We start from the raw sequence: 15,598 nt of genomic DNA, 5'->3' as shown, positions 1-15,598 counted from the left end.
GAAGTACAGCAATGCCTGTGGTTTTATAATTCAGATGGAGAGATCAATATGCGTGTGTATTCAGGAGGAAAGAAAGTGCATTCACTCCACTGGTGTATTTTTTCATGTTAGCCTCTTTGGAAATGACAGCTTGGGAATACTAAAGGGGAGCCGGCCTCCATGGCAATTGAAAGTGTTGCTAGGAGGCTGGGAGAAGGCCTTCCTGATGTTAGCTCACAATTAATTGGTGTGTGTTCAAATGAAAAGAAAACAACCAGTTCCCTTGAGATCGCCAGTGTAATGCACTCCTGTACACACACGCACGTACACACACGCACGCACTACATCTACTCCCTGGTAACCTCAGTTAATCTTGGAAGAAGAGCCTACTTCCCTTTTCTCACAGCTTACAACCCCGCTGTGTGTATCATTACAGGCAAAGCCTCCTTCTAAGGAAGATATCTGCAGCTCACTCGGCCTGGAAGCTGGTTCTGAGACAGAAAGCATCTGCCCCTTTCACAATACAACAGATGAGCTTTCTCTCCACTTACTGCCTTCCTCTCTCACAAAGCTTTGCTTTTTTTTTTTTTTTTTTTTTTTTTTTTTTTGGTTAGTTGGTTGGTTGGTTTGTTTTGTTTTTGTTTTTAGAACAGCCTAAGCTTAGACTAGGTATTTAATTCAAAGTGATAAGAGTCCTGATGGTTCCAATGGATTCAGGACATAAGGTACTGAAAAAATAGCTGCAGTGGTTGTGTTAGTGGGATTTCACAAGGAACCTTAGCTATCAATGTCTCTCCTATCAATGCAGTTTAATGCTAAGGTGTCACCATTTTTATATTACATTTATTCTTCTATTCAGAGTTAGAAATAAGAGTTGTAAGTCTCTAAGATGGAAATATGAATCAGGATTCATTAGCAGAAATCTCACAAATCCATTAGCATTTCATTTAAATTGTAGAAATACAAATCTATGCAACTGTATATCTCGCACCTAAATACACACTGGAATGCATGTATACCTGACACCCCTGGCACAGTCAAAAGCACACTCTGATGCTCCCACAGAAGCATTTTTCTGTGATACCAAGCTACACAGCCGTACATTATGTCAGACACAAGGATCTATGTCGCACACACCCATTGCACACACTGGATCACACATGCACATCTATATTAGCAGCAGACACTCACACTCAGCTGACTAGAGGGGTCTCATTCCCCATGTCTCCCCCCTCCCCAGCTTCCCCACCATGCCCACACAGCCTCCCTGAAAGGATATGGCCATTCTGTTATTCTCTTGGCATATTTCCGTATAACATTATCTTCACTGAAGATGAAGAGGGATCTGTTGACTGTGAAGCAGTTCTGTTTGACAGGGATGGGGTTGTAGAGAGCCATAGTCCGGGCCCTCTGAGCCATCGACTGCTTATACATCCTTTGGCCGGCTTGGGGGCCACCTTGCCGGCTGCTCCCTCTTCCAGCCCCGGCCGGCCCTCCACCTCCATAGCGTGTTGGTAGATCATCCCCGAACCGAGCCATTCTTTCAGCGCACGGAGCCGGGTGCTACAATCCAATCTGGCAGCCGAGACGAGAGGAAGACGCATCACAGCGCGCAGCACTTCTCCCTCCGGGGGCTTCTGTTGCGGGGTCGGGATTGATCACACCAAAATATATAGCTAGATTCTTTAAAAAATATTAATAAAAATTCCCTTCCCTTCCTCCGCCCTTCCTCTTCGCTCGCCGCTGGGACTGCCCGGGTAGAAGGAAGGTGCCGATGCTCCGCTCACCTCCCCGCACAGGTGCCGCCTCTCCGCCCCGACCTCATGGCCGAAGCCGCGGGGCTGACGCGGTCTCTTCCGCGGCGACCGACGGGGTTCTGGGCTGGGAAGGGGCTGCGCTGCTGCCGTGCCCACCGCCGGGGCGCTCCGCCGTGCCCAGCCCAGCCCAGCCCGGCCCGGCCCTGCCCGGCCCCGCCGCATGTGATGCCCGGAGCCAATCGGTCGCCGCGGCTCCGCCCGCTCCAGTCACCGGCACCGGGAGGCGGGGAGGGAAGGAAGGAGCCGACCCGGCCCGGCCGCTACCTCCCAACCCCGCTAAATACGGTGGAACCGCGGCCACTCCCCGGGGCAGAGGGGGGGTGGCGGGGAGGAGGATCCGAGCGCCCCCCGCCCCACGAACGGCTCCGCGGCCGCGCAAAGCCCCAACCCGGGAGTCCGGGCGGAGGGGTTGGGGGACAGGCGAGGCTGCCCCCGCGCCTGCGCGCCTCTGCCCAGATGTGCGCTGCCCAGCTCCTGTACCCATAGAAGCTGCAGGGCAATGGGGCTCCAGACCCCCCTACCATTAAGATCCCCAGGGAAGGTTTAGAGAAATGGGGTGCTGGGGTTGCAAAGGCTCTTTTGAGAGCCTGACCCATCCGGCCCCTGCAGGATGGAAGGGGGCTGCGAGCACAAGACACAGGGATAACATGGTGCAAAGCTGCGTGCACAGGCTGGCTTAAACTGGACAGCTGCACCCTGGACAACTTTGTTTCCCCTTGGTTTGTGTGACTCTTGTAAAGCACTGGATACTTTTAATTCCGTGTTTATAGATGAAATCATTTAATCCTGTTTATTCCAACACCCTCTACTGCTCCCATCCACCCCAAGTCAGAAAGCTCACTCCTTGTTCCTGAAGCTCTCACACCACCAGTCACTGCAGTAACTGATAAGGGTACCATTCTTCCACATTTAGGCTAAGCCAACAATAAAAACTATTCGCCTTTGAAAGGGGCCCTCCAGAGAAGTGAGGACTTTCAACAAGGGGACATTTTCACTTCCTCCCAATAAGGAAACCTTGGATTCTGCCGCTTATGTGTTTTTTGCCTTAGTCATCCAAGCTGTCTCAGTTCAAAACCAACCCACCAACTAGGCAAGACTGTAGCAACAACATCTGCTGACTTCAGGAGACATCAAGAGGGTTTTCTCAAATAAGGGCTGGCAACACCCAAAAGGGCAACTCTCCAAATGAAACCAGTTTCTTACAGAGGACTTCGGCATCTGAAGGGCTTTCTCACGTTGCAACGTGTCCAGAAGATACCCTTTGGAGGCAGCTAGTAGCAACATTAACTCAAGGAGCTGTAGAAGGAAGCAGCAAAGGAGGAAGGCACAGCATTTCTTGCTGCCTTGAGGGTTGGTCAAAGCCACCTGAAGCCCTGTGCACAGAGATCAGTGAGGCTGCAGTTTACCTTTCCACGTTTTTGAGAGGCTATGGGGCTGAAGAACATAAATCAGGACACGCCCCCCAGTCCCATCTCTGCTTAATCTGCAGATTGAATTGGATATGCTGCAGTCATCGGTAAAAGCTTTGCCTGGAGAAGGAAGATTAAGTCTTTGGGAAACAAGGCCTCACTCTTCAGCTACCACCAAGTTGCTCTGGCACCCACCAGCTCAGGATCCCCATGACACCCAAAACCATCCTAGGTACAGATTAATATACATTTCCTCATGTAAATTGTCATCTGTTAAGCATCATGCTGAAGCTGATGCCCACAAGTGGACGCACCAGAAGCCACGTCATCATTTTTACCAAGGCAGGAGGAGGGTGCAGGGAGCGCACAGCTCATGGGCTGAGAAGAGTGGGAGGTGCTCTTTCCCTTTAGTTTTCCCTAAAAATATCATTTTCACCCTCACTGCAGTTTTTCTATAATGAATTTAGATTCTCATCTGAAGAGCACATTCCCCCTCAGCTGATTTATTTTGTCTAAATTTTTCCTTCTCAGCTTCTGGTCACTGAATCTAACATCCCATGGTCTTATGCTATTCAGTGGGGGGAAAAGCTGGCTCTTTCTGTCAGTAAGCACTGGAAGGAGAAATGCCATTTTCAATAATCCCTCACCTCTACTGATAGAAATCAGCATCCGGAAAATTAAATATATTAGCTTACAAAAATCTTCGTGCCTGCATCCAACAAGACGAAGGCTGGGGAACAAAGCTCTGAAAAGTCCAAAAATAAAAACAAACCGAAACAAACAAACACAAAGGAAATAACACAGCCTTTCACATCAAATGGCATTGAGAATCAGGTAAAACATGGACTCCTGCGTCTTCTTCGCTCCTCCCAGAGCCCACAAGCCACCAACTCCCCAGCACAGCACTGCAGGGAAGTCAGCAAACAGGGCAGTGTTTGTGACAGCAGTATGGTGCAGTATGGGGTGGTGTTGTTCTCTTACATCACCGCTTGCCCTTCTCTCTGTCTGCATGCTCAGGATTTGTTTTGTGTTGTTTTTTTTCCCCCCCCACACCATAAGGAAGATCACACAGATCTTAAGCTCTGAAATCCTTAAACACAAGAAAGAGGTTGCAATTGCAGGGATTGTTTAAGCTTTAGAAAGGGAAGCATCAGGATTTAGTTGGGCTTTTTTATGATTACAAACAGAGCAGGGAGTTAAGAGACAACCAAAGAAATCAGGGCACTAAGACAGGTCAGACATCTATGGTCTATCACTACAGGAGGGCAAAGAGCAATTTCATGGTAAATTCTAAAAATGGATTCGGTAATGAGTAACCCCTCCTAGTAAGACCTAAAGACAAAGGTGAGAAAATCATACTGCCCTCAGCTGCCTCAGCTTCAGCAATGAGCTGTCCTCCTCTCTGAGCTGCTTTGCCAGGCAACCAAGCACCTCCCTGGACTTTCACCTCCATCCAGAAGACCAATCCTGAGGCAGGTAATGGGCTGACTGGAGCAGTGCTTCCATCTGGGAAGGCAGAGCTGCCTTGCTGAGACCAGGCAGAGACAGTGGTGTGACATCTAGGACCTTGGCACATCAGAAATGTTGAGGCACATGACTATTTGCCCTGGTGATGCAGCTGACTGGGACTCCCAGAACAGTCTGGATCCACCTCTCTGAAATTCCCAAGGTTGAGGAACACGGCAGACACTTTAACCCTATACGTACTGGAGCTCTGGGCCAAGGTTATCACCAGATAGAGCAACTTCCAAGAGCACAGTATTACCACAAAGTAAATAAATAAATAAACAACACAAGCTGCACGTTGTCTTCTGTTCCATAAGAAGGTCTGAATCTCTGGGCCGAGAAAAACAGCTTACAGAGCTGTTCCTGGCCACTGACTTCTCTCCTCACTCGCATGCATGCAATTTGCTCCAGCTGTGCTAAAGGAAGATCCTGCTGTGATGCAGGTAGAGAAAACTGTTAAAGGTTGTGCTCAAGAATGCCAGAAAATGCCAAATGGCATTATGAAAAAGACAGAGAGGGGAGGGCAGTGGGAAAGATGCTCTGTTAACTTTTGTCAGCAATACAAAGACGAAACAGGTATCAACAGGAAAGAGAAGACTCATGAAGACACAGCTCCTCTCATGCACATGTCACGATCCTGGTATTGCATGTAATACAAACAGTGCCCTGAGTCACTGGGACCCATCACCATCAGCTGTTGTACCAATGTAGATTAAGAGAGACCCTGACCTGATCGCTGGGAGTTTGAGTTGGGATTGTGGGTACTGAATACCAGAGCTGCCTCTGACATTACCGTACCATATCTGAGCCCCAGCAACAGCAGGGCAGTGCTTCCTCCTCAGAACAGTAAAGCAACATGCTCACATGCATCCAAGTGCTCACAGCAGAGGGACCTCAACAAGATGATGAGCAGAAAGTGCTAATTATGTTTTACATCAGGCTTCATACTTCAGTTCCCTCCAACACTGACAAGATCATTCCTACACCACTGATCTCAAAGACTGACCAGCCAGCAGGGAAAGGCTGCAAGCTCACACCTCCTCTTCCACGGACTTCAATTCAGCTGAGAACTTGGTCACCAGAGAGGGGAATTTGGTGAGTCAACCTGTCTTTCAGCATGTGTCTGTCTGTGCTACCAAAATGATTAAGCTCTAATTCTCATTAAGATTCAGATCTGTCCTATGCTTAGGCTCTTCTGCCTAGATGCCTCTCAGTATATCCAGATGTCAAAACGACTTTTCAAATCTGACTTCAGACAAAAATAAAGTAATGTATAGGCTCAGTTCTGGGTGAACATCGCTCTTGAAACTTGAGAGTGAGCAGCATCACAAAAACTGATTGAGCACCTTGACTCTTCTGGCCCTGATTATGAGCTAGATGGGTTGGCAATGGAAAGTCAGAGGTTTATACTGAAGGGAATTCAACAGTTGCTTACCCAGAGGTCAATGCAAGTTGAAGGCAGCTCGCTCCCAGGCTTCTTCCCACGTGAAACCAGCAATGTGTACTTGCCCCACACAGATGCCTGCTATCAAACTCCCAGTACAACACGCACATGTCAAATCACACTGCAAAAGTAATCACAGTTTGCCAGATTAATTTAATCGTCCATATTTAATACAGATTGGTCAAGGATGAAAAGGTGGTGCTGATGGGGCACCACCTCTTGCCCATGATGGGGCAAGAGAAGATATTCAGGCACAGAGAGTAAAGATGGATAAAGGAATGTGGAACACACAGGGAAATGGCTCCGTGTTCTGTGTGAAGACAAAGTGAAGGAGGGCTCAGACTACCGAGGTCTTCTCAAGTTCTGAAGACCTTGAGAGTAACACACCACAAATTCATCTTCTCCCCAAGTTGCAGGGTGGCAGTTGTGGTGACAGTCTGCATTCTAAAAGCAAGGAAGATGACGGTATAGTTTTTGGCTACCTGCAGCTTCAGTGGGTGTTTCTGCAGCTAACGTCTGCAAAAATTTGCCATTTGCATGTACAACATCCTTAATTATGCAACTGCACGTGGAATGTGTCTGAGGAAGGGCACGTGGGGAGAGCAGATACCTCTTCAGTGTTTTCTTCTACTGAAAAAAAAAAAAAAAAATAGAGCCTTTGCTCTGGAAGAGCTGGAAACAGCTATGTGAGCAAGCTTATCTCCCAGGAGGCATCACTGCAGGTGAATGAAGCAGTGTGGAGTAGTGGCAATATCTACAGTGCTGCAGCTGCAGTTAAGTGGAAATCCATCCTCATCCTTTGGTACAGACTTAGGAAAGCCATGTGAAGCCTGGGCCGGTTTAGTGGCACTGACCTCACACATCCCATCCTCTTGCAACGGTGCTCCTGGAGATGTCTTCGAATCCTTTCATCAGCTCATTCTTTGTCTTCTGGATTCAATGTGGTTTTAAGGCCTTCTAACCTAGGAAATGAAACAGGTTTTTAGTAACACAGTCAGATGACAAAGAAAAAAAACAAGGATTAATTTCCTATATGGGGCCTTCAGTTCATATGGCACAAAATAAAGACAAAGCACGTAAAGAGGTGAACAGAGGATGTCTTAAAAAATTTGGGCTTTGACTAAGAGATTGCAGATACATGCCAGGTGTGCAGGCAGGGGTTTAAAGCTGGTGCAGAAATAAGTTCTCCCCATTCCCCAAATCCCAGCAGCTGCAGGAGCTGCTTTGGCCAACACACAGTGAGCACTGCAGTCTGCTGGCAAAGGGCTGAGCCAAAGCCACCAGATGTAGGGCCCACCAAGGTTTAATTTGAGCTCTCTCAATGACCCTGGGCACATGGACATATTAAAGATCATTACCACAAGAGGTCCTTTGCTTACTTTTTTCCTGTTTCAGTTCTCTCTGTGTGGTATTGAGATGCTCTCTCCTCCTTTGCAGTGCACTGAAGCTTTAAGCTCACCTGGGACTTACAATACACATAACACAAATTTAAGAGACAGACCCAAGGTTTGGAGAAGGGCTGAATGAGACATATGGGTTAATGGGTGCATGTACTTACTCTATCTAGGACCCAGTTGAGAAGCAGGCAGCAAGCAAGAATAATAGGAATTAAAATAGCAATGCACACTCCACAGCCTTCTAAGATTTGAAAGGTTAACACGCACAAAAAGGGAGAAACACAATAAAAAGCTCTGGAGCTACAGATTAACTTGCACTTCTCAGAATCTATTACTGTTATTATGGCAGATATTGAAAGGGAGAAAAAAAATAAAGAGAAAAGGAGCTATGTGCCCTACTTCCACCGCATTGCACTGGGAGTTGGGGCTTGGTTTTGTTTTATGCCTTTCGGTATCTTCCCTTTTTTTCTCCCCCCAAACCTGCAGTGAAATGCAAATGATGACGGCTTTGATAAGCAGCCTGAAAGCTGAAGAGTACTGACAGAGAGGGAATCCCCCAGGCTTAGGGCAGGTTGGCGCACTGCAAAGCAGCTCCCCCTTCCCACGAAAACCCTTTGTAGCTGGGAGGCAGCCCCAGTGAGCCCACACCAACGGAGAGCTCCATTTATAATGGTGCATCTATTAGGGAAGCGGTCCGCTTAGCTTGGGTGCTCGTTGTTTATTCAGCTAATGGTGAAAGTTATGTCCACACTGGAGCGTAAATTAAGTATTCAGCTATTTTACAAGGCACGGTAAGTCGGTCAGCCTTAGCCTCGGTAATTAGGGCTTACTGTTTAATTAATCTCTTGTGGTCACATACAAGATAGAGATTGCTCTATCACACTCTCTGTTGGCTGTCATGCTAAAGAGAGGATAGGCGAAGGAAAAGGAAGAGTTAATCCTTTAAATGCATCACTTATCCCCACTGCACAGCATTAATTGAAGCAGCCCCCTGCTTCCTCTCTTCACTGGTGGAAAAACATTTGGGTTACGAGGCTGCAGAATCACTCAGGTCATTGGCTCCTCGCCCAGGTGGCAGAGCAGCCCCACTGGGACTGTTCCCTGTAAAAGAGAAGGAAAGAACTGCTGCACCTCTGGCCAGAGAAATGCTGAGCTATCAGGGTTGTGCCTACCATGAGCCTAGAAGTGGCTGCACAGGCTCTGAGCCCCATGGCTCTTGTGCTCGTGGAGTTCAGGAGCAACAGAGGACACCAGGAAGACCCACTGGCATGCAGCAGTGTGGCTTTAGAAATGCAGTAGGTGTCTGACTAATGCAATCAAGGCGGTGATGATTTGCAAGGGGAATTGCTGGGGAAGGTTTGCCATCACCCACTCAATATGGGTCAGTCAGCACTGCTGGGCATTGGGAGCATCTCTAGAAAGCCCTGGCTGCATCACTAGCACACAACTGGTGATGAATTTTGGGCAGCCACAGCAGTGCTATGCTACTACCACAGGTGGTAGGAGAAGGTGGGAGTAGAGCACCCACTGCTCACCCACAAGCTCTTTCTCCTCTGTCACAGAACTCAGGGAAGCTGGGGCTCTCATACTAGCAGGCAGGTCCATCATCTGCACCATGACCCTAGAAATCTTCCTTCTTTCCAGGGTAGGGCAATACAAAAAGCAAGCCCACATGTCAGATGTGTGCTCCTGCAGTGCAGAACAGCTCCTTTCCATGCTCACATGCCAGACTCCGCAGAAGGGCCAGACTAAACAAGCCAGGCTGTGTCAGCAGAGGGAAGCTGTTAGCATTCGTATAGAAAAACCTGCAGGTTTTCTGAGCAGCAATAAGTCTCCAGTGCTTTGCTCAAGAGAGATTCTCCTTTGGAAGAGGGGAGCAGAAGTCTTTAAGTTCCCACCTGAACATCCCCCCTGGGTATGCCTGAAACTATCCAAGCCTTTGCAATGCTGAGTGAATAAACCACACACACACACTTGCAACCAACAAGCTTCACAGATGAGGCACTTCCTATGGGAAGAATTCTCAATGCTCTCATCATTGGGATAATGCATAACAGAGGCACCACTGCTTGCTCCAACCTAGAAAGCCTTCTGAGAAGGCCTAACTCAAAGTGGGAGCCCACAGGCCATGTCTCAAGGAATTAAATAATAGAAACAGCTCAGAACCCAACAGCTCCTTCCCATTGAGTGGATAGCACAGAAATGGAACCTTTCTCCAAAATCCTTAGAATCATAGTATTGTTTGAGTTGGAAGGGACACTTAAAGGCCATCTGGTCCCACCCCCTGCAGTGCAGTGGGACACCCACAGCTCCATCAGTGCTCAGAGCCCCATCCAACCTGACCTTGGCTGTCTGCAGGGATGGGTCACCACCGTCTCTCAGGACAACCCGTGCAGTGCCTCACTGCCCTGAGTGTAAAAAACTTCTTCCTTATATCCAGTCTAAATCTCCCCTCTTTCAGTTAGAAACCATTTTCCCTTGTGCTATCACAACGCTTACCCCAGTAGCCCTTATGAGAGCCCCTTTCTTTAGCATCCACCTCTTCCCATATAGCTGGTAGGACACTAAGCATGAATTCCCAAAAGACTCAAAATTGCTATTAATATGCACAGATACATATATTCAAAATAATAACTATATAAGTGCACTACGACTGCCAGGACTGGGTACCACCACCTCAGCACAGATTGAGCATGGTAGTGCTTCTCTCCACCATGGGGCTATTTGGAGAAGAAAGCTAAAAACCCTGAGATGTTTCATTGCTGCTAAAAATGGGGTCATTAAAACCTCACAGGTTGCAGCCAGGAATCAGTGACACCACAGCAACACTGAACTCTTCAGGCAGTGACATTACAGATGGCATTAAGGGCCAGCAGGTGATCAGTGCATTACGTGTGATAAAACCCCATTGTAATCATTCAGCATCAGGACACAAGGATGTGGCATCTCAGGAACAAAGCTCTGATGATTTATGATGCACTCAAGATCCTCCAATGACATTATTTATTTGCGTTACCAGGAGGACTTAATTATTCCTCCTTACATTAGAAGAGATACTGAGAGCTTCTATTACAGAGAAAATAATTTCAATCAGCAAACAGAGCACATGCCACAACCAAACATTCATTGCAAGGAAAGTCAGATGTCTGAAGAGTTCATATTTCAAAACCTCACTGTATACAGCTGCATGTGCCTGAACTGCACAGACTGACCCACAAACGAGACTAATTGTAGCAAAGCTGATCAAGCTTTTCAGTGGGTAGTGCTGCAAAAAAAGCACAGAGTTGCCAAAAGAAAAGATGAGAAAATAAGGCAGATTTAAGGCAGCAAGCCAATTTTCTTGCCTGAGTTTTGGCAGAAAGCAAAATCCACTGGTCAAAAGAGGGGCCCTGAAGTCAACAGGCAGCTCCTCACATGTACTAATCCTATTGGAGGCTTCTGGAAAACAAGCAGAAGGGTGATGGCCCGTCCCCAAGCACACAAGGCCAGAGGTGACCATGGCAGCTCAAGGCCTGCTGGTTGCCTCCTTCCCTGGGAGGTCACTGGTTGACTCACATGGAGCTCTACACCTTTCTTCATGATTGTTGTTCAAATTCTCTGCAAAACTGAAAAATTAATGCTATTGAACAAACCTGTGGGAATCCAAAGGGATGTCAGATGTGCTTGAGAAAGTTTGATTTGAGTACACAGCCTTTTTGCTCCTTGCAAGAAAACACTCCTGTGCCTTCACTTAGTTTTCTGGAATCAGAGAAAGTACCTTAAAATAACAAAATCTTTCATTACTTGGAGAAAACAGAAAAAATAAGAAATCCAAACCCCATAGCCCTGCTCTTATTGGAAGCCACCCCATCTCAATCTGCTTTGTGAACTTGGATATTTTCTGGAGAAAGAAGTCTGCAAAACTAAGGAGGCACTGGTGCTCAGTGCCCTGCTGAGGCAGGCTGGGTGGAGGCAGGGCCATCCAGCACGAGCTGCCTGCCTTTCATGTCCAGCTATTTGATGTTCCCCTTAACATCTAAAGAGCCCGTGTGATCATCAGATCAAATGTTTCTTCCCACTCCTTATTTAACCCAGGACCTTTAGGCTGGATGCAGCAGGGACTGCCCCCTTCCCAGCTCTGCATCATTCCATGAACACAGCAACACAAGGGCTTTCTTCCCTGGTGCAGGGAAGAGGCTAGTCCCCATGTTCCTGCTTAATGATAGTGTCCACCATTCAAGCTAATCCATGGCAAAATACAGATGTACAGCCAGCTTTTTCAGTACTGGCATCTCTACAAGTTAAACACAGTAATTACAGCTCAAAGCATTCAGGGGAGGGATGCGCCGCTCTGCCAATGAATGAGGATTCAGTATCCATTTGCTATCATCTCCTGGAATATGAAAGTCAGAGGGATCATCGCTGGGGTGGGACAGAAACATTCATGGATGCTGGTGAATTGGGTCATTGGAAACCCTGCCCCTCCTTGGGGCCATTTGCCCAAGGGCTCACAGCCGTACCACCAGAACCAGAGGCATTCTGATGGCCAAGAAGGGTCATCACGATCATGGTGAAGATGTGTCTCTTTTTGGCTGGAAAAGAGGTAAGAGCAACTGGAACTACTATGGGAGCAGGACTTGGTTCACTGAGAGTTTGAACCCATTGTGGTTGGCAGTACCTCTGGTATGGGCAGATGAGACTGTAGGAGCAGCTCCAAAGCATCCAGGAGTCACTGCCCCTGGAGGTGCTTAAAAACCATGGAGATGTGGCACTGTGGGACACGGTCAGAGGGCATGGTGGGGATGGGTTGGTTGTTTTCTTGAATCTAAACCATCCAACGGTAGGCAGCAACAAAGCAGCTCCATACATTGTTTAGAATATTTCTCTCTGCTGAAGTAAGTCTTTGCCATTCCTATTTCAGTCAGTTTAATAAAGGATTAATTCTCAGGCACGGCTGCATTTCTCACTTCACTGAGAAATAAACATCAGGCTCATTTTGCTCTGCTAGTGGCACAGGAGCAGGAGAGCTCATCCTTCCCAACAGAAGCACTACATTCTTCTGCTGTACCCTCTTTATCCCCTCTCAGCACCCCACAAAACCTCTCTTTGCTCAGAGGGAGGAGATGTGATGCTGTCCCTGCAGGAAACCTGCAGACACCATGGATGGGGCTTCTGGGCCACAGTGTAAACCCAAACGTCTCCACAACACTGAGCAGCATCTCCTAAAGCCAGAGGGCCATCAGACTGCATCCTTGTTTCCTCCTTCACCTCCTTCCCCTTCCATTATCCACTGAAGACACAACAATAACATTTAAATAAGGCCTACAGACCACAGCCTGTGCAGGACCACAACCCACCAAACATTCAACATCTCTGACCTGGGGGGTCTTGCTCCGGGAACGTGAATAAAGCCATCTTCTTAATTAAGTCCTGTGTATAGATTTCATTTTCATCCCATTAACTGCTTTGCCCTACATGCGTTTGCTACGCGCAGCAGGATTCCCCTTACCCCCACCTTGTAAACACGCAGCCAGCAAAGATGAAAAAGCTTCATTAGTGCTCTCCGCTTTTCAAGCACCAGCTCCGTTTTTGCTTTAAAGTGCTCTTAAAAGAGCCTTCTCGATGGCTTCCAGGCTGCCTTTCTCCAGCAGAGCAGAGATGCGTGAACCAACATCAAGAGCCCCGCTTCATCAGCATCAGGGCAGAAAACCGCACATCCCATAAGAAAACTCATCTTCTTGCAAGCCTCCATCTACCATAGGGCAGGTGATAGGAGTACAGGGGTCAGTAAATCAAAAGCCCCAGACCAATGCCACGCGTTGGTTCTCTTTTTGCAGAACGGTATCATAGAATGGCCTGGGTTGAAAAGGCCCACAGTGCTCATCCAGTTCCAACCCCCTGCCATGTGCAGGGTCGCCAACCACCAGACCAGGCTGCCCAGAGCCACATCCAGCCTGGCCTTGAATGCCTGCAGGGATGGGGCATCCACACCTCCTTGGGCAACCTGTTCAGTGCGTCACCACCCTCTGTGTGAAAAACTTCCTCCTCGTTTCCAACCTAAACCTCCCCTGTCTCAGTTTAAAACCATTCCCCCTTGTCCTATCACTATCCACCTTCACAAACAGCCATACCTCCTCTTGTTTATATGCTTCCTTCAAGTATTGTAAGGCCACAATGAGGTCTCCCTGGAGCCTTCTCTTCTCCAAGCTAAACAAGCCCAGTTCCCTCAACCTTTCGTCATAGGAGAGGTGCTTCAGCCCTCTGACCATCTTAGTGGCCTCCTCTGGACTCATTCCAAGAGCTCCATGCCTTCTTTATGCTGGGGACCCCATGTCTGGATGCAGTACTACAGTAGCAACAGTTTGTCCTTAAATACTGAGCAGCACCAGGACAGAATGCTGTGCTCCTGGTAAAGGAGATCCAGAAGTTTCTTCTTCACATGTGGTTGAGGGAGGAAGAGTCATAAGTGAAAGGAGCAAGGCAAATCCCAGGTTAAAGAATGGAAAATGGATTAATAGGAATGCAGAAAGATAACAGATTGAAGAGAACAAGCAGGAAAAGAACATTTTCTTAAGAGCTAGAAAAGGGAGACATGGAAAGAGACAAAGAATTGGTGCTGCATCCTCTAAGGTTATTTGCACCAGAAACCAGGACTGAGGCTTACTCATTCTGCACAGTTCATGAACTTACACAACCACATGGTCTTTGACCCAAAGAATTCATAACCAAAACCGAGGCTTTGCACATTAAAGGAGAACAGTGATAGGGAAGACATACTTAGACACATGAGTAGGGGATGCACATGCCATGAAAAAAAGCTGTTTTCAACTGAAAAGCATTATTTCTTCAGGGCAGTGCAGAAAAGGATTGAAGGAATGAGGACTGGCAGAGGCATGGTGGCACTAAAGCCCAGCAAAGAGAGATAAAGGCTTGACAGCACTTCCCAACCTTCACATGCGTAATGCTATAATAGAACAGAAAGGATGGAAAGTACCACAGTAATAGCAGGACAGGAAAGTCTTCAGCTACAACAAATGAGAATGAGCCCAAATGCAGCAGCCGTGAATGCAGAAATGAAGGGAAAGAGCTGCTTACCTTTGGAAGGCCTCAGGTAGGCAGGGATCTCCTGCAAGAGATGTTCTCACCTACCCTGCCAACCCTTAAATGAAGTCTGGGAAGGGGTGGATCCTGGCTCCATCCCTCCCAGTCATTTGGGTGCACTGCATACAGCTGAGCTCCCCTGGGTTGGCCCTGCCTTCTCACCAGGTGCTCAATCACTGCTTCAAGCTGTGACTTTGCATTTCCACTACAACGTGTTTTCAGCTTCCTTCTGTTTTGAGTTGAAACCCACGGAATTCCCAGCATTCCCAACCATAAGTAAATATTTTCTGCCCAAACCTGGGCACTGCAGCAGAGCTGGGTAAGGAAACTGCTGGTTTGTGCCTGGATACCAAGGGCAGCTGCCTAGAAGGTCAATGAGGAATAATCAATAATCTGAGCAGCGAGTTTGACTTTCTCCAGCGTGAGTAAATGCTAGCTTGCAAAAGCATGGTTGATTGCCAAGAACTTCTGGTTAGGCTTCTCATTTGGAGCTCAGTTGTTTTTCCAAAGCAGAACGGAGCTAAATAACGTGCCTAGTTTGAGGCAGCACTTGGGTGTTTACACGGATTTAAGAATTAGCTTGAAAATTAACTATGTGCCAAGCAAAGTGGCAGCAACAATGGGCTGCTTGAAACGTGTCGCAGCTCTTTCAGACTCCGGATTTCTCTCTGTGTTTTCCTTCAAGGAACAACAAGGCTCCCCAACATCAGAACAGTGCATCCCCAGGTCCAGCCCTCCGCTGGTGGGAGTCAGCACAGGCGTCACCAGGGCTGCGAGAAGAGCTCCGTTCCACAGACCCGTAGACCAGCAGCACTTATTTCAACTGAATTAGCAAGAAAGGTCTGGAATGGTTAATTGAAATTATTTAGCCATAATGTTTTGCCCTTCTCCTCCTCTCCCCGGTATAATGTTTTCTAAATTGAATTCCTTTAACAGAATCCAATATGCGGCAAAACTGTTGTTCCA

At 47.7% G+C, this 15,598-nt stretch overlaps 1 protein-coding gene across 23 annotated transcripts in view; it reads right to left on the bottom strand.

The window, feature by feature from the left end:
• CACNA1B (calcium voltage-gated channel subunit alpha1 B) overlaps positions 1-1,945 on the bottom strand; it is a 260,207-nt gene extending 258,262 nt beyond the window's left edge. For 22 of the 23 annotated variants that reach the window (XR_001464423.4, XM_015279262.4, XM_015279261.4 and 19 more), the window contains exon 1: positions 1,259-1,945. Coding sequence is in view for 22 of the 23 variants with exons in the window: in XM_015279262.4 (XP_015134748.3) it covers positions 1,259-1,518 (260 nt within the window). In the remaining variant the exon portion in view is untranslated. The remainder of the gene's footprint in view (positions 1-1,258) is intronic. The other variant, NM_204293.2, reaches the window with a different exon arrangement.
• Between the last annotated feature and the right edge of the window lie 13,653 nt (positions 1,946-15,598).

This window comes from Gallus gallus, chromosome 17, assembly GCF_016699485.2.
Source record: "Gallus gallus isolate bGalGal1 chromosome 17, bGalGal1.mat.broiler.GRCg7b, whole genome shotgun sequence".
Lineage (NCBI taxonomy): Eukaryota > Metazoa > Chordata > Aves > Galliformes > Phasianidae > Gallus > Gallus gallus.
Note: the sequence above shows the minus strand (reverse complement) of the source record. Positions and strands in the feature narration are given on the sequence as shown.